General features: G+C 43.2%; 1 protein-coding gene across 1 annotated transcript in view; it reads right to left on the bottom strand.

The window, feature by feature from the left end:
• Positions 1-701: 701 nt before the first annotated feature.
• aasdhppt (aminoadipate-semialdehyde dehydrogenase-phosphopantetheinyl transferase) overlaps positions 702-19,169 on the bottom strand; it is a 31,291-nt gene continuing 12,823 nt past the window's right edge. Inside the window, exons 6-7 of the mRNA XM_041941296.1 lie at positions 2,379-2,447; positions 702-1,651 (exon numbers count right to left, since the gene is read on the bottom strand). Of these exons, the coding sequence (XP_041797230.1) occupies positions 1,484-1,651; positions 2,379-2,447 (237 nt within the window). The 3' untranslated portion in view covers positions 702-1,483. The remainder of the gene's footprint in view (positions 1,652-2,378; positions 2,448-19,169) is intronic.

Below are 19,169 nucleotides of genomic sequence, written 5' to 3'. Positions count from 1 at the left end.
GCGACTGCATCTACGTAGCACTTGACCTCTAACTTCCTCGCCAGTCATTTCCCTCCGTGTGCGCAGGGGAGAAAGCTTATGATTATAGGTTGTGAAGTAATGCAGAAGAGGTAAACGTGCAGACTGACTGAGCTGCCCTCAAGAGAGGGGGAGGATGGAGCAGAGATGAGCCGCAAAGACAGAGAGAGCGAGGACGCGTCGGTCAACTAAATGTCCTCGATTAAAATAGATACTCTACCAGATGGAGAGATGAGATAGAGAGAAAAGGAAAGAAAGAGGCACAATGGCAGATGTAACAATTCAGTAGAAAATGCATGTAAGATAAGATGGAGAGGGTTAAAAACAGAGGAGGTAAGAGTTGTTTTTAGGTCACAAGCATGTCAGGCACACACACAACACATACAGGCACATACTGAAATCAGCTGAAATCAATAATAATAATGTGATTCTGCATTGACTTTCTATTGACAAATTAACCACTGTAGTGCTTCATTTTATAACAAAATGTCATATATATAAAACAAAATCTTTTTTAAATGATATTTTAAATGATTCACTGTGTGGGCAGAATTTTGTTAAAAGGATAACACAACATGCTCCTAAACTGAAATACCACTGAATGCTGATTAATAATAACAATAATACTACTGAATTATTAACCTCGCTCTGAGTACATGTACACATGAGACAGGAAGAATGAAAGGACACCTGCAGAGGTAAACAGATTCTGTATGTGCTGCTTTGCATTGAACGCATGGAAAACTGACCAAAGGCAGAGAAAAGAGGAGAGAGGCCAAGAGAAAAATGACTTTGTGAAGTGACATTGATCTTCAATACTGGTGCACACACATCGCCACTTCATGCAACTCACTTTTGATCCTCAGAAGGATTTGACTAAAATTTAGTCTATTAATCATCATCTATTCGTCTGAGTCATGCTTCACTTATCCTACATATTACATGTTATATAGGTACAGACTGTATAACAGATTTATTCCAATCAGCGCATTGTTTGAGGGCCGTAGGGGGCGTCCAATGATCAATAATGAGGAGCGCAGTGCAGAATCTTAGACAATGCGCATCCTGAAATGACATAATGTGAATAGTTTTTATTTGCAAAAGACGGTTTCAACTTACTTTAAACACAAACTCATTACATTGTGATAAGTAGTTCATAAAATACACTTAATATCAATCTGTCGACCAGCATCACAGGTTTAGTTGTACTGTGCAGTATGTTTGTGTGTTTTTTGGGGGGAAGTTTTTCTTTATCTGAACCGAGGATTAGAAGACAGAAGGTGTCAGGTCCTGTATGGCTTCTGAAGTCCTCTGAGACAGACCTGCTATTTTTGGCTTCATAAATAAACCTGACTCGGCTTGACTGGACTTGTGTTGAATGAGAAAACAGCTTCAATGTCAGGGTATGTGTTTCTTTTTTGGCACTTCTGAGAAGTGTGTGTGTGTGTCAGTGTGAGACGGGTGGTTATTTGGACATGTGTGTGTCTCTCTGTCTCTGTGGGGCTTCGGCCTTCATCGCGAAGCTGTCCCAGTAGGCGGGGTCTTCCTCTGTCAGAGGTGAGGCAGAGGCGATGAGGTCAGTGAACGACAGCAGCGTGAACGTGGTGGGAGGAGGAAGAGAAGGGCGAAGAGGCTGAGAGGAAGAGAGAAGAAGAGTCTTTTAATCACTGAAAGAGAGTGCAGTGTCAAATTGTGCTGCAGCTGATGGTGCTAAAACAGAGCTCTTTTAGCTCTTTTAGCTCTGTTTTTGGTCTCTACCAGCTCCTGGGGGAAATATCAGGCTCTTTAGCTGCTAAATGCTTCTCTCTGTCCACCAGCTGGGCTCTAACCGTGTCTGTTTGCTGTTTAGTGCTGAGCAGGTAGTGTACAGCAGGTGTTTTGAGCTTTTTCCCTGGAAACAGTGAAAACGATGCTGACAGAGCAGCCAGGTGAACGGTAAGGTGGTGGACAGCTAAACAACGAGCTGACACTCACTATAAAACTCTGTGACGCTAAGGGGAGCTGCAGATTCGGGGGATTATTCTCTGTTGGTGTGAGTGACCCCTTTGTTAGCACAATGTCAATTGATACATTTGTTATTAAAAAAATAATGATTACAGCTGCTTTAAAGAGCAACACAACACCCCCTGAAAATCCCTCACACCTCGCTGCAGTGATGTACAGGTGCGCTCCAGGATGTGCCACAGCACCGTGACGTCACTGTTTGGTGTGGTTACAGGTGAGACAGACAGGTGCAAACACTGCTTTGCAGCTTAATTACCCTTTAAACCACCCTTTAATCCCACATCCTGAGAAAAATGGCCAGTCATTCGAACAAGAGCAACTGTCAAATGTTGAACATGTGAATGTTAGTTCCTTACTGCAGAGTCCGGTTTGTCTGCTGGTCCGAGCGCTACAGCAACATGGTGGTCAGCATCCAGCAAGGTCTCCTGCAGAAACACACACACACACACACACACACACACACACACACACACACACACACACACACACACACACACACACACACGAAAACACACATGCACCAGAACATGCAAATATAAAGCCTGAATATCATACTAAAAATAAAAAAATCACCTTCACACTCATTCAAATTCAAAGCAAATACTTAAAAATACTGTATAAAACAGCAAACACTGAATAATAAATCATGCACATGTGCATCCTTATCAGAATGTGTCCACTTGTGTGTAATCTATTGAATACATGCATGTGAATCTCTCATGCATGTTTGCATGGTTTTCGAGCGAGCGAAGGTTCGATCAGATAACCCCTGCGTTCCCCATGCCCATGATACGTGAAAACATCAGGCATAGATGTATTCACTGAAAGATGTCAGCTCCTAGCTTGAAGATATAAATTCATCCAGCAGCATAAATGATTTATACGTGTGGCAAAATCAGATTCATATCGTTTTCCAGCCTTGTTTATGTCAATCTATGCAGATTTTTTCTCACTCTAGTGGGGAGTTAGTTACAAAATGTCAGCACATTAACGAAGCTGAAAGCAAACTGTATCATCAGGGCCGTATTTAATTTGGAATATTTCATCATTTTGCTGTTTAAAAGAGGAGAGCACTGGCTTGTTACAGTCTGCTTTGAATGTGTGTTATGTGTCCACAGGCTGCAGGGGTGACATCACCAGAGGTCAGCAGGAGGCAATAAGTCTCATAGCCGCTCTCTGATCCAGCCAATCAGCAGGCAGTGAGCCAGAGGACAGGCGGTCAACAGTGCTGTTCCTCATCTTAACTCCGAGTGTGTCTATTTGTAAATAAGACAAATCTGAGAAGTCGATCAGGTTGAGTTCATTTGACCTCCTCAGGTCACTGCAATCATTCACTGATCACAAATAACTATGTGTGCCGCCGTCCTTAAGCACATACAGAGAGATGAGCGGCTTCACTGAGCTGTGTTTTTGCGGTCTGGAGCATATTTCTATGTGTTATTACAATTTACTCTACTTAAACTTCTAAAATGTGAGATTTTGTTTAATCCTTGAGCTCTCCTTCCAGAACGTCACCTTTTTTCTAGAAAAACAACATGAGCTTAATGTGATGTTAAAATCTAGTTCATGGTCCAATATTATCTTATTATCTATTTTACCGTATTCCTCCTTGTTTTATTAGGGACACGGGCAACGTCCCGAGTCACTTATTACTATCCCGCGCGTTTCTTCTTCTTCTTCTTCTTATTAGGGACACGGGGCAACGTCCCGAGTCACTTATTACTATCCCGCGCGTTTCTTCTTCTTCTTATTAGGGACACGGGGCAACGTCCCGAGTCACTGGCTCCTACAGCTATTTCATAGCTGCAGGAGCCAGTGACTCGGGGCGTAGCCCCGAGTCACTTATTACTATCCCGCGCGTTTCTTCTTCTTCTTATTAGGGACACGGGGCAACGTCCCGAGTCACTGGCTCCTACAGCTATGAAATAGCTGCAGGAGCCAGTGACTCGGGGCGTAGCCCCGAGTCACTTATTACTATCCCGCGCGTTTCTTCTTCTTCTTATTAGGGACACGGGGCAACGTCCCGAGTCACTGGCTCCTACAGCTATGAAATAGCTGCAGGAGCCAGTGACTCGGGGCGTAGCCCCGAGTCACTTATTACTATCCCGCGCGTTTCTTCTTCTTCTTCTTCTTATTAGGGACACGGGGCAACGTCCCGAGTCACTTATTACTATCCCGCGCGTTTCTTCTTCTTCTTATTAGGGACACGGGGCAACGTCCCGAGTCACTTATTACTATCCCGCGCGTTTCTTCTTCTTCTTCTTCTTATTAGGGACACGGGGCAACGTCCCGAGTCACTAATTACTATCCCGCGCGTTTCTTCTTCTTCTTCTTCTTCTTCTTCTTTTTTATTATGGCACAGAGTCTAAAAACGATCTGAAAATCTTCTCTTTTTCTCGTCGCTACGGCCACAAATTACACTCTACACGCATAATTTTGGGATCAGTTTGTAGACAAACTTGTCCTCAACGAAAAGTTGTTGTGTCAGGAATAAAACGAGATGATGGTCGGACTCAGGAAGTTCTCGGGAGTCCGATGATCTATAGTACACTCTGATACGAGGTACGGTTCTCTCACCAGAGGATTTAGTTCAGGAGGTTCGCCGAACCCAAATCTCACTGCATACAATACAAACTCCTGTTCTCTGAGTGGCAGAGTCTTTTTAAGTCGACCATTTTGTCATTTTTCTAAAGAATATCTGGACATAAAACACACGTACATCTGGCCCAGACTTGTCCGCATCTCACAGTGTAATCGGTTTTTTGATAGCAGCTACGGTTTTGACACAATCGCAAGTTGTTCGGAAGAAACCGACAGCGAAAAAGCCGCTTTTCAAGGGAAGAGTTTAACAGGTGCAACTGTCATTTACACACACACCGGTCAATAACCCACGCACACACATCTGCAGGACAACCAGCCTGAGAGTGATTATCTTAACGAGCTCAGTCAAAACAAGGGCATTGTTTGAAAACAATCTCCGTCCAACAAACAGTTAAACTCAGCTTCAGAAAGCAGTTTCGCAAAAAGGTTGAGACAGTAGTCACACAAACACACACACAAAAAGGGCTAACCAACAGCTAAAAAGTGATTAAAAACAGCACGTCAAAACTGAACAGGAACAGGTAAACAGTGGGAGAGGTGCAGAGGTAATTATCAGCAGGTGGGGCAGAAGTTACACAGGCACACACGCACGCACACACACACACACACACACACATTCAGACACACATATACCATACACATCTCCATGTAGGAGCAGATTGGGCTGCTTGTGTAGTTCAAGCAGACACACACACACAAACAGACGAAGACACACACATACGCAGTCACACACAATGACAGATACATAAACACACACACACAGACAAATGCATAATGAAAACCCCATCCCCCCGCCCCCTTGTTAACGCCGTTAGCTCTATTAGCTCTGTTAGCACAGTTAGCTCTGTTAGCGTTAGCGCCGTTAGCTCTATTCGCACCGTTAGCTGTTAGCTCCGTTAGTGTTAGCTCTGTTAGCTCCGTTAGCATTAGCTCCATTCATGTTTATTGATTCAGTTCATTAATTCATGTTAACAGAGACATGAAGCAGAGGAGAGAAGCAGACACAGACAGCTGAGGTGATCAACAGAGACAGACAAGGAGAAAGCCACAGAAACACAGCTGAGAGCAATTCATTAATCAGGGACTGACTACCTCTGATATCTGCCGTTTTCTCAATTTGCAGCCTTTTTCAATTGTCCGCTGCTTCGCCATAGTTTCTCCTAGAGACTTCATTCAAACTTTAAAACGTAGATAATTTTGTCGGCTCAAAATGACCCTCGGCACATTTTGATATCTCTTACGGTTTTCGAGCTATGACCATCGAAGGCCGACATAAGACGCAAACAACTGCGATAAATTTCCCATAAGAAATGAATGGGGAAATTTCCTCAAATTTCAGCCTTTTTCAATTGTCCGCTGCTCGGCCATACTTTGTCCTAGAGACTTCATTCAAACTTTAAAACGTAGATAATTTTGTCGGCTCGAACACACCCCGTGTCCCTTTCAAAATTTCCCAGAGGGAATTTTCTAGTTAGGGACTCGGGGCGTAGCCCCGAGTCACTTATTACTATCCCGCGCGTTTCTTCTTATTATTATTAGGGACACGGGGCACGCTCCGAGGCACTGGCTCCTGCAGCTCTGCTGCAGGAGCCAGTGACTCGGGGCATAGCCCCGAGTCACTTATTACTATCCCGCGCGTTTCTTCTTATTAGGGACACGGGGCAACGTCCCGAGTCACTGGCTCCTGCAGGAGCCAGTGACTCGGGACGTTGCCCCGAGTCACTTATTACTATCCCGCGCGTTTCTTCTTATTATTATTTTTCATCATCCTCCAAATTTTCGTCCCTAAACTCGCCCCGCAGCTTTGAGAAAACCCTCGCAAATTATATATCAAAACGTGCGTATTGTTCGGGATCGGTGTGCTATTACTTTTCTCAAATTTATCGCAGTTTTTCGCGTCGTAAGACGCGAAAAACTGCGATAAATTTCCCATAAGAAATGAATGGGACGGGCGAAAAAAACAAGATTGAAATTGGAGTTTTTCAAACATCTGTAGCTCAGGCATACATTCACCGAGAGACTTCATTTCAACTTTAAAATGTAGACCCAAGTCTGGTCTATTGGTGTGTTCATCCACATTTTGATTGGTCCTATAGTTTTTGATCAGTCACTGTTCAATGACAGTGATCGTTTGGCGGGAAATTTTGAGATTATAATGGGTGTGTATTGCGCGGAATGTTCGTGCTAGAGTGCGTGCTAGAGTGGCACAGAGTCTAAAAACGATCTGAAAATCTTCTCTTTTTCTCGTCGCTACGGCCACAAATTACACTCTACACGCATAATTTTGGGCTCATTTTGTAGACAAACTTGTCCTCTTTCGTGTGATGTCCTCGAAAAAGCCGAGAGACTTACTGAATTTAAATAGTGAGACGTTTTGTGCAGCCAGCGCCCTCCTGTTCTCCCATTAAGTCCCATGTTAAAATTCAGAGCTGTTTTGTGAGCAAAGCAGAAATGCCTCCTGTCTTTAGATCGCCATAAAACGAAAAGTTGTTGTGTCAGGAATAAAACGAGGAGATGGTCGGACTCAGGAAGTTCTCGGGAGTCCGATGATCTATAGTACACTCTGATACGAGGTACGGTTCTCTCACCAGAGGATTTAGTTCAGGAGGTTCGCCGAACCCAAATCTCACTGCATACAATACAAACTCCTGTTCTCTGAGTGGCAGAGTCTTTTTAAGTCGACCATTTTGTCATTTTTCTAAAGAATATCTGGACATAAAACACACGTACATCTGGCCCAGACTTGTCCGCATCTCACAATGTAATCGGTTTTTTGATAGCAGCTACGGTTTTGACACAATCGCAAGTTGTTCGGAAGAAACCGACAGCGAAAAAGACGCTTTTAAAGGGAGGAGTTTAACAGGTGCAACTGTCATTTACACACACACCGGTCAATAACCCACGCACACACATCTGCAGGACAACAAGCCTGAGAATGATTATCTTAACGAGCTCAGTCAAAACAAGGGCATTGTTTGAAAACAATCTCCATCCAACAAACAGTTAAACTCAGCTTCACCAAGCGCTTTGCCAAAAAGGTTGAGACAGTAGTCACACAAACACACACACAAGCAGGGCTAACCAACAGCTAAAAAGTGATTAAAAACAGCACGTCAAAACTGAACAGGAACAGGTAAAAAGTGGGAGAGGTAGAGAGGTAATTATCAGCAGGTGGGGCAGAAGTTACACAGGCACACACGCACACACACACACACACACACACATTCAGACACATATATACTATACACATCTCCATGTAGGAGCTGGTTGGGCTGCTTGTGTAGTTCAAGCAGACACACACACACAAACAGACGAAGACACACACATACGCAGTCACACACAATGACAGATACATAAACACACATACACAGACAAATGCATAATGAAAACCCCATCCCCCCGCCCCCTTGTTAACACCGTTAGCTCTATTAGCTCTGTTAGCACAGTTAGCTCTGTTAGCGTTAGCGCCGTTAGCTCTATTCGCGCCGTTAGCTGTTAGCTCCGTTAGTGTTAGCTCCGTTAGTGTTAGCTCTGTTAGCTCTGTTAGCATTAACTCCATTCATGCTTATTGATTCAGTTCATTAATTCATGTTAACAGAGACATGAAGCAGAGGAGAGAAGCAGACACAGACAGCTGAGGTGATCAACAGAGACAGACAAGGAGAAAGCCACAGAAACAGACGAAGACACACACATACACAGTCACACACAACGACAGATACATAAACACACACACACAGACAAATGCATAATGAAAACCCCATCCCCCCGCCCCCTTGTTAACGCCGCTAGCTCTATTAGCTCTGTTAGCACAGTTAGCTCTGGTTGCGTTAGCGCCGTTAGCTCTATTCGCACCGTTAGCTGTTCGCTCCATTAGTGTTAGCTCTGTTAGCTCCGTTAGCATTAGCTCCATTCATGTTTATTGATTCAGTTCATTAATTCATGTTAACAGAGACATGAAGCAGAGGAGAGAAGCAGACACAGACAGCTGAGGTGATCAACAGAGACAGACAAGGAGAAAGCCACAGAAACACAGCTGAGAGCAATTCATTAATCAGGGACTGACTGCCTCTGATATCTGCCGTTTTCTCACATTGCAGCCTTTTTCAATTGTCCGCTGCTTCGCCATAGTTTCTCCTAGAGACTTCATTCAAACTTTAAAACGTAGATAATTTTGTCGGCTCCAAATGACCCTCGGCACATTTTGATATCTCTTACGGTTTTCGAGCTATGACCATCGAAGGCCGACGTAAGACGCGAACAACTGCGATAAATTTCCCATAAGAAATGAATGGGGAAATTTCCTCAAATTTCAGCCTTTTTCAATTGTCCGCTGCTCGGCCATACTTTGTCCTAGAGACTTCATTCAAACTTTAAAACGTAGATAATTTTGTCGGCTCGAACGCACCCCGTGTCCCTTTCAAAATTTCCCAGGGGGAATTTTCTAGTTATTATTATTATTTTTCATCATCCTCCAAATTTTTGTCCCTAAACTCGCCCCGCAGCTTTGAGAAAACCCTTGCAAATTATATATCAAAACGTGCGGTTTGTTCGGGATCGGTGTGCTATTACTTTTCTCAAATTTATCGCAGTTTTTCGCGTCGTAAGACGCGAAAAACTGCGATAAATTTCCCATAAGAAATGAATGGGGACGTCCTCAAATTGCAGCCTTTTTCAATTGTCCGCTGCTCTGCCATACTTTCTCCTAGAGACGTCATTCAAACTTTAAAACGTAGATAATTTTGTCGGCTCCAAATGACCCTTGGCACATTTTGATAAATCTTACGGTTTTCGAGCTATGACCATCGAAGGCCGACGTAAGACGCGAACAACTGCGATAAATTTCCCATAAGAAATGAATGGGGAAATTTCCTCAAATTTCAGCCTTTTTCAATTGTCCGCAGCTCGGCCATACTTTGTCCTAGAGACTTCATTCAAAGTTTAAAACGTAGATAAATTTGTCAGCTCAAAATTAATACCGGCACATTTTTTGATATCTCTTACGGTTTTCGAGCTATGAGCATCTGAAGACCATCAAGTTTCTCACAAAAATGCTCAGAATTTCTCCCCCTAGAGTGGATAAATTCAAAAGTTAGAGTGAGACAGCCGGTGAGAAATCGCCTGAAATGTGTTTCTAAAATTGCCGTAAAATCCAAACGGTGAATAGGAGACACATAATTTTGGGATCTTTTGTAGACAAACTTGTCCTCTTTCATGTGATGTCCTCGAAAAAGCCGAGAGACTTACTGAATTTAAATAGTGAGACTTTTTGTGCAGCCAGCTCCCCCCTGCTCTCCCATTAAGTCCCATGTTAAAATTCAGAGCTGTTTTGTGAGCAAAGCAGAAATGCCTCCTGTCTTTACATCGCCATAAAACGAAAAGTTGTTGTGTCAGGAATAAAACGAGGAGATGGTCGGACTCAGGAAGTTCTCGGGAGTCCGATGATCTATAGTACACTCTGATACGAGGTACGGTTCTCTCACCAGAGGATTTAGTTCGGGAGGTTCGCCGAACCCAAATCTCACTGCATACAATACAAACTCCTGTTCTCTGAGTCGCAGAGTCTTTTTAAGTCGACCATTTTGTCATTTTTCTAAAGAATATCTGGACATAAAACACACGTACATCTGGCCCAGACTTGTCCGCATCTCACAGTGTAATCGGTTTTTTGATAGCAGCTACGGTTTTGACACAATTGCAAGTTGTTCGGAAGAAACCGACAGCGAAAAAGCCGCTTTTCAGTTAACAGGTGCAACTGTCATTAACTGTCATTTACACACACACCGGTCAATAACCCACGCACACACATCTGCAGGACAACAAGCCTGAGAATGATTATCTTAACGAGCTCAGTCAAAACAAGGGCATTGTTTGAAAACAATCTCCATCCAACAAACAGTTAAACTCAGCTTCACCAAGCGCTTTGCCAAAAAGGTTGAGACAGTAGTCACACAAACACACACACAAGCAGGGCTAACCAACAGCTAAAAAGTGATTAAAAACAAGCACGTCAAAACTGAACAGGAACAGGTAAAAAGTGGGAGAGGTAGAGAGGTAATTATCAGCAGGTGGGGCAGAAGTTACACACGCACACAAACAAACACACACACACACACACATTCAGACACACATATACCAGACACATCTCCATGTAGGAGCAGGTTGGGCTGCTTGTGTAGTTCAAGCAGACACACACACACAAACAGACGAAGACACACACATACGCAGTCACACACAACGACAGATACATAAACACACACACACAGACAAATGCATAATGAAAACCCCATCCCCCCGCCCCCTTGTTAACTCCGTTAGCTCTGTTAGCACAGTTAGCTCTGTTAGCGCTAGCGCCGTTAGCTATATTCGCACCTTTAGCTGTTAGCTCAGTTAGTGTTAGCTCTGTTAGCTCCGTTAGCATTAGCTCCATTCATGTTTATTGATTCAGTTCATTAATTCATGTTAACAGAGACATGAAGCAGAGGAGAGAAGCAGACACAGACAGCTGAGGTGATCAACAGAGACAGACAAGGAGAAAGCCACAGAAACACAGCTGAGAGCAATTCATTAATCAGGGACTGACTACCTCTGATATCTGCAGTTTTCTCACATTGCAGCCTTTTTCAATTGTCCGCTGCTTCGCCATAGTTTCTCCTAGAGACTTCATTCAAACTTTAAAACGTAGATAATTTTGTCGGCTCAAAATGACCCTCGGCACATTTTGATATCTCTTACGGTTTTCGAGCTATGACCATCGAAGGCCGACGTAAGACGCAAACAACTGCGATAAATTTCCCATAAGAAATGAATGGGGAAATTTCCTCAAATTTCAGCCTTTTTCAATTGTCCGCTGCTCGGGCATACTTGGTCCTAGAGACTTCATTCAAACTTTAAAACGTAGATAATTTTGTCGGCTCGAACACACCCCGTGTCCCTTTCAAAATTTCCCAGAGGGAATTTTCTAGTTATTATTTTTCATCATCCTCCAAATTTTTGTCCCTAAACTCGCCCCGCAGCTTTGAGAAAACCCTTGCAAATTATATATCAAAACGTGCGGTTTGTTCGGGATCGGTGTGCTATTACTTTTCTCAAATTTATCGCAGTTTTTCGCGTCGTAAGACGCGAAAAACTGCGATAAATTTCCCATAAGAAATGAATGGGGACGTCCTCAAATTTCAGCCTTTTTCAATTGTCCGCTGCTCTGCCATACTTTCTCCTAGAGACGTCATTCAAACTTTAAAACGTAGATAATTTTGTCGGCTCCAAATGACCCTTGGCACATTTTGATAAATCTTACGGTTTTCGAGCTATGACCATCGAAGGCCGACGTAAGACGCGAACAACTGCGATAAATTTCCCATAAGAAATGAATGGGGAAATTTCCTCAAATTTCAGCCTTTTTCAATTGTCCGCAGCTCGGCCATACTTTGTCCTAGAGACTTCATTCAAAGTTTAAAACGTAGATAAATTTGTCAGCTCAAAATTAATACCGGCACATTTTTTGATATCTCTTACGGTTTTCGAGCTACGACCATCTGAAGACCATCAAGTTTCTCACAAAAATGCTCAGAATTTCTCCCCCTAGAGTGGATAAATTCAAAAGTTAGAGTGAGACAGCCGGTGAGAAATCGCCTGAAATGTGTTTCTAAAATTGCCGTAAAATCCAAACGGTGAATAGGAGACACATAATTTTGGGATCTTTTGTAGACAAACTTGTCCTCTTTCATGTGATGTCCTCGAAAAAGCCGAGAGACTTACTGAATTTAAATAGTGAGACTTTTTGTGCAGCCAGCTCCCCCCTGCTCTCCCATTAAGTCCCATGTTAAAATTCAGAGCTGTTTTGTGAGCAAAGCAGAAATGCCTCCTGTCTTTAGATCGCCATAAAACGAAAAGTTGTTGTGTCAGGAATAAAACGAGGAGATGGTCGGACTCAGGAAGTTCTCGGGAGTCCGATGATCTATAGTACACTCTGATACGAGGTACGGTTCTCTCACCAGAGGATTTAGTTCGGGAGGTTCGCCGAACCCAAATCTCACTGCATACAATACAAACTCCTGTTCTCTGAGTCGCCGAGTCTTTTTAAGTCGACCATTTTGTCATTTTTCTAAAGAATATCTGGACATAAAACACACGTACATCTGGCCCAGACTTGTCCGCATCTCACAGTGTAATCGGTTTTTTGATAGCAGCTACGGTTTTGACACAATTGCAAGTTGTTCGGAAGAAACCGACAGCGAAAAAGCCGCTTTTCAGTTAACAGGTGCAACTGTCATTAACTGTCATTTACACACACACCGGTCAATAACCCACGCACACACATCTGCAGGACAACAAGCCTGAGAATGATTATCTTAACGAGCTCAGTCAAAACAAGGGCATTGTTTGAAAACAATCTCCGTCCAACAAGCAGTTAAACTCAGCTTCAGAAAGCTCTTTGCCAAAGAGGTTGAGATAGTAGTCACACAAATGCACACACAAAAAGGGCTAACCAACAGCTAAAACGTGATTAAAAACAGCACGTCAAAACTGAACAGGAACAGGTAAACAGTGGGAGAGGTGCAGAGGTAATTATCAGCAGGTGGGGCAGAAGTTACACAGGCACACACGCACACACACACACACACATTCAGACACATATATACCATACACATCTCCATGTAGGAGCAGGTTGGGCTGCTTGTGTAGTTCAAGCAGACACACACACACAAACAGACGAAGACACACACATACGCAGTCACACACAATGACAGATACATAAACACACACACACAGACAAATGCATAATGAAAACCCCATCCCCCCGCCCCCTTGTTAACGCCGTTAGCTCTATTAGCTCTGTTAGCACAATTAGCTCTGTTAGCGTTAGCGCCGTTAGCTCTATTCGCGCCGTTAGCTGTTAGCTCCGTTAGTGTTAGCTCTGTTAGCTCCGTTAGCATTAGCTCCATTCATGTTTATTGATTCAGTTCATTAATTCATGTTAACAGAGACATGAAGCAGAGGAGAGAAGCAGACACAGACAGCTGAGGTGATCAACAGAGACAGACAAGGAGAAAGCCACAGAAACACAGCTGAGAGCAATTCATTAATCAGGGACTGACTACCTCTGATATCTGCCGTTTTCTCAATTTGCAGCCTTTTTCAATTGTCCGCTGCTTCGCCATAGTTTCTCCTAGAGACTTCATTCAAACTTTAAAACGTAGATAATTTTGTCGGCTCAAAATGACCCTCGGCACATTTTGATATCTCTTACGGTTTTCGAGCTATGACCATCGAAGGCCGACGTAAGACGCAAACAACTGCGATAAATTTCCCATAAGAAATGAATGGGGAAATTTCCTCAAATTTCAGCCTTTTTCAATTGTCCGCTGCTCGGCCATACTTTGTCCTAGAGACTTCATTCAAACTTTAAAACGTAGATAATTTTGTCGGCTCCAACACACCCCGTGTCCCTTTCAAAATTTCCCAGAGGGAATTTTCTAGTTAGGGACACGGGGCAACGTCCCGAGTCACTGGCTCCTACAGCTATGAAATAGCTGCAGGAGCCAGTGCCTCGGAGCGTGCCCCGAGTCACTTATTACTATCCCGTGCGTTTCTTCTTCTTCTTATTATTATTTTTCATCTTCCTCCAAGTTTTCGTCCTCAAACTCGTCCCACAGCTTTGAGAAAACCCTCGCAAATTATATATCAAAACGTGCGTATTGTTCGGGATCGGTGTGCTATTACTTTTCTCAAATTTATCGCAGTTTTTCGCGTCGTAAGACGCGAAAAACTGCGATAAATTTCCCATAAGAAATGAATGGGGACGTCCTCAAATTTCAGCCTTTTTCAATTGTCCGCTGCTCTGCCATACTTTCTCCTAGAGACGTCATTCAAACTTTAAAACGTAGATAATTTTGTCGGCTCCAAATGACCCTTGGCACATTTTGATAAATCTTACGGTTTTCGAGCTATGACCATCGAAGGCCGACGTAAGACGCGAACAACTGCGATAAATTTCCCATAAGAAATGAATGGGGAAATTTCCTCAAATTTCAGCCTTTTTCAATTGTCCGCAGCTCGGCCATACTTTGTCCTAGAGACTTCATTCAAAGTTTAAAACGTAGATAAATTTGTCAGCTCAAAATTAATACCGGCACATTTTTTGATATCTCTTACGGTTTTCGAGCTACGACCATCTGAAGACCATCAAGTTTCTCACAAAAATGCTCAGAATTTCTCCCCCTAGAGTGGATAAATTCAAAAGTTAGAGTGAGACAGCCGGTGAGAAATCGCCTGAAATGTGTTTCTAAAATTGCCGTAAAATCCAAACGGTGAATAGGAGACACATAATTTTGGGATCTTTTGTAGACAAACTTGTCCTCTTTCGTGTGATGTCCTCGAAAAAGCCGAGAGACTTACTGAATTTAAATAGTGAGACGTTTTGTGCAGCCAGCGCCCTCCTGTTCTCCCATTAAGTCCCATGTTAAAATTCAGAGCTGTTTTGTGAGCAAAGCAGAAATGCCTCCTGTCTTTAGATCGCCATAAAACGAAAAGTTGTTGTGTCAGGAATAAAACGAGGAGATGGACGGACTCAGGAAGTTCTCGGGAGTCCGATGATCTATAGTACACTCTGATACGAGGTACGGTTCTCTCACCAGAGGATTTAGTTCGGGAGGTTCGCCGAACCCAAATCTCACTGCATACAATACAAACTCCTGTTCTCTGAGTCGCAGAGTCTTTTTAAGTCGACCATTTTGTCATTTTTCTAAAGAATATCTGGACATAAAACACACGTACATCTGGCCCAGACTTGTCCGCATCTCACAGTGTAATCGGTTTTTTGATAGCAGCTACGGTTTTGACACAATCGCAAGTTGTTCGGAAGAAACCGACAGCGAAAAAGCCGCTTTTCAAGGGAAGAGTTTAACAGGTGCAACTGTCATTTACACACACACCGGTCAATAACCCACGCACACACATCTGCAGGACAACAAGCCTGAGAATGATTATCTTAACGAGCTCAGTCAAAACAAGGGCATTGTTTGAAAACAATCTCCATCCAACAAACAGTTAAACTCAGCTTCACCAAGCGCTTTGCCAAAAAGGTTGAGACAGTAGTCACACAAACACACACACAAGCAGGGCTAACCAACAGCTAAAAAGTGATTAAAAACAAGCACGTCAAAACTGAACAGGAACAGGTAAAAAGTGGGAGAGGTAGAGAGGTAATTATCAGCAGGTGGGGCAGAAGTTACACACGCACACAAACAAACACACACACACACACACATTCAGACACACATATACCAGACACATCTCCATGTAGGAGCTGGTTGGGCTGCTTGTGTAGTTCAAGCAGACACACACACACACAAACAGACGAAGACACACACATACGCAGTCACACACAACGACAGATACATAAACACACACACACAGACAAATGCATAATGAAAACCCCATCCCCCCGCCCCCTTGTTAACGCCGTTAGCTCTGTTAGCTCTGTTAGCACAGTTAGCTCTGTTAGCGCTAGCGCCGTTAGCTATATTCGCACCTTTAGCTGTTAGCTCAGTTAGTGTTAGCTCTGTTAGCTCCGTTAGCATTAGCTCCATTCATGTTTATTGATTCAGTTCATTAATTCATGTTAACAGAGACATGAAGCAGAGGAGAGAAGCAGACACAGACAGCTGAGGTGATCAACAGAGACAGACAAGGAGAAAGCCACAGAAACACAGCTGAGAGCAATTCATTAATCAGGGACTGACTACCTCTGATATCTGCCGTTTTCTCAATTTGCAGCCTTTTTCAATTGTCCGCTGCTTCGCCATAGTTTCTCCTAGAGACTTCATTCAAACTTTAAAACGTAGATAATTTTGTCGGCTCAAAATGACCCTCGGCACATTTTGATATCTCTTACGGTTTTCGAGCTATGACCATCGAAGGCCGACGTAAGACGCAAACAACTGCGATAAATTTCCCATAAGAAATGAATGGGGAAATTTCCTCAAATTTCAGCCTTTTTCAATTGTCCGCTGCTCGGCCATACTTTGTCCTAGAGACTTCATTCAAACTTTAAAACGTAGATAATTTTGTCGGCTCGAACACACCCCGTGTCCCTTTCAAAATTTCCCAGAGGGAATTTTCTAGTTATTATTTTTCATCTTCCTCCAAGTTTTCGTCCTCAAACTCGTCCCACAGCTTTGAGAAAACCCTCGCAAATTATATATCAAAACGTGCGTATTGTTCGGGATCGGTGTGCTATTACTTTTCTCAAATTTATCGCAGTTTTTCGCGTCGTAAGACGCGAAAAACTGCGATAAATTTCCCATAAGAAATGAATGGGACGGGCGAAAAAAACAAGATTGAAATTGGAGTTTTTCAAACATCTGTAGCTCAGGCATACATTCACCGAGAGACTTCATTTCAACTTTAAAATGTAGACCCAAGTCTGGTCTATTGGTGTGTTCATCCACATTTTGATTGGTCCTATAGTTTTTGATCAGTCACTGTTCAATGACAGTGATCGTTTGGCGGGAAATTTTGAGATTATAATGGGTGTGTATTGCGCGGAATGTTCGTGCTAGAGTGCGTGCTAGAGTGGCACAGAGTCTAAAAACGATCTGAAAATCTTCTCGTTTTCTCGTCGCTACGGCCACAAATTACACTCTACACGCATAATTTTGGGCTCAGTTTGTAGACAAACTTGTCCTCTTTCGTGTGATGTCCTCGAAAAAGCCGAGAGACTTACTGAATTTAAATAGTGAGACGTTTTGTGCAGCCAGCGCCCTCCTGTTCTCCCATTAAGTCCCATGTTAAAATTCAGAGCTGTTTTGTGAGCAAAGCAGAAATGCCTCCTGTCTTTAGATCGCCATAAAACGAAAAGTTGTTGTGTCAGGAATAAAACGAGATGATGGTCGGACTCAGGAAGTTCTCGGGAGTCCGATGATCTATAGTACACTCTGATATGAGGTACGGTTCTCTCACCAGAGGATTTAGTTCAGGAGGTTCGCCGAACCCAAATCTCACTGCATACAATACAAACTCCTGTTCTCTGAGTCGCAGAGTCTTTTTAAGTCGACCATTTTGTCATTTTTCTAAAGAATATCTGGACATAAAACACACGTACATCTGGCCCAGACTTGTCCGCATCTCACAGTGTAATCGTTTTTTTGATAGCAGCTACGGTTTTGACACAATCGCAAGTTGTTCGGAAGAAACCGACAGCGAAAAAGTCGCTTTTCAGTTAACAGGTGTAACTGTCATTTACACACACACCGGTCAATAACCCACGCACACACATCTGCAGGACAACAAGCCTGAGAATGATTATCTTAACGAGCTCAGTCAAAACAAGGGCATTGTTTGAAAACAATCTCCGTCCAACAAACAGTTAAACTCAGCTTCACCAAGCGCTTTGCCAAAAAGGTTGAGACAGTAGTCACACAAACGCACACACAAGCAGGGCTAACCAACAGCTAAAAAGTGATTAAAAACAAGCACGTCAAAACTGAACAGGAACAGGTAAAAAGTGGGAGAGGTAGAGAGGTAATTATCAGCAGGTGGGGCAGAAGTTACACACGCACACAAACAAACACACACACACACACACATTCAGACACACATATACCAGACACATCTCCATGTAGGAGCTGGTTGGGCTGCTTGTGTAGTTCAAGCAGACACACACACACAAACAGACGAAGACACACACATACGCAGTCACACACAATGACAGATACATAAACACACACACACAGACAAATGCATAATGAAAACCCCATCCCCCCGCCCCCTTGTTAACGCCGTTAGCTCTATTAGCTCTGTTAGCACAGTTAGCTCTGTTAGCGTTAGAGCTGTTAGCTGTATTCGCGCTGTTAGCTCCGTTAGTGTTAGCTCTGTTAGCTCCGTTAGCATTAGCTCCATTCATGTTTATTGATTCAGTTCATTAATTCATGTTAACAGAGACATGAAGCAGAGGAGAGAAGCAGACACAGACAGCTGAGGTGATCAACAGAGACAGACAAGGAGAAAGCCACAGAAACACAGCTGGGACCAGTTCATTAATCAGGGACTGACTACCTCTGATATCTGCTGTTTTCTCAAATTGCAGCCTTTTTCAATTGTCCGCTGCTTCGCCATAGTTTCTCCTAGAGACTTCATTCAAACTTTAAAACGTAGATAATTTTGTCGGCTCAAAATGACCCTCGGCACATTTTGATATCTCTTACGGTTTTCGAGCTATGACCATCGAAGGCCGACGTAAGACGCAAACAACTGCGATAAATTTCCCATAAGAAATGAATGGGGAAATTTCCTCAAATTTCAGCCTTTTTCAATTGTCCGCTGCTCGGCCATACTTTGTCCTAGAGACTTCATTCAAACTTTAAAACGTAGATAATTTTGTCGGCTCAAACGCACCCCGTGTCCCTTTCAAAATTTCCCAGGGGGAATTTTCTAGTTATTATTTTTCATCTTCCTCCAAGTTTTCGTCCTCAAACTCGTCCCACAGCTTTGAGAAAACCCTCGCAAATTATATATCAAAACGTGCGTATTGTTCGGGATCGGTG

Source organism: Chelmon rostratus, chromosome 7, assembly GCF_017976325.1.
Source record: "Chelmon rostratus isolate fCheRos1 chromosome 7, fCheRos1.pri, whole genome shotgun sequence".
Classification (NCBI taxonomy): Eukaryota; Metazoa; Chordata; class Actinopteri; order Chaetodontiformes; family Chaetodontidae; genus Chelmon; species Chelmon rostratus.
Note: the sequence above shows the minus strand (reverse complement) of the source record. Positions and strands in the feature narration are given on the sequence as shown.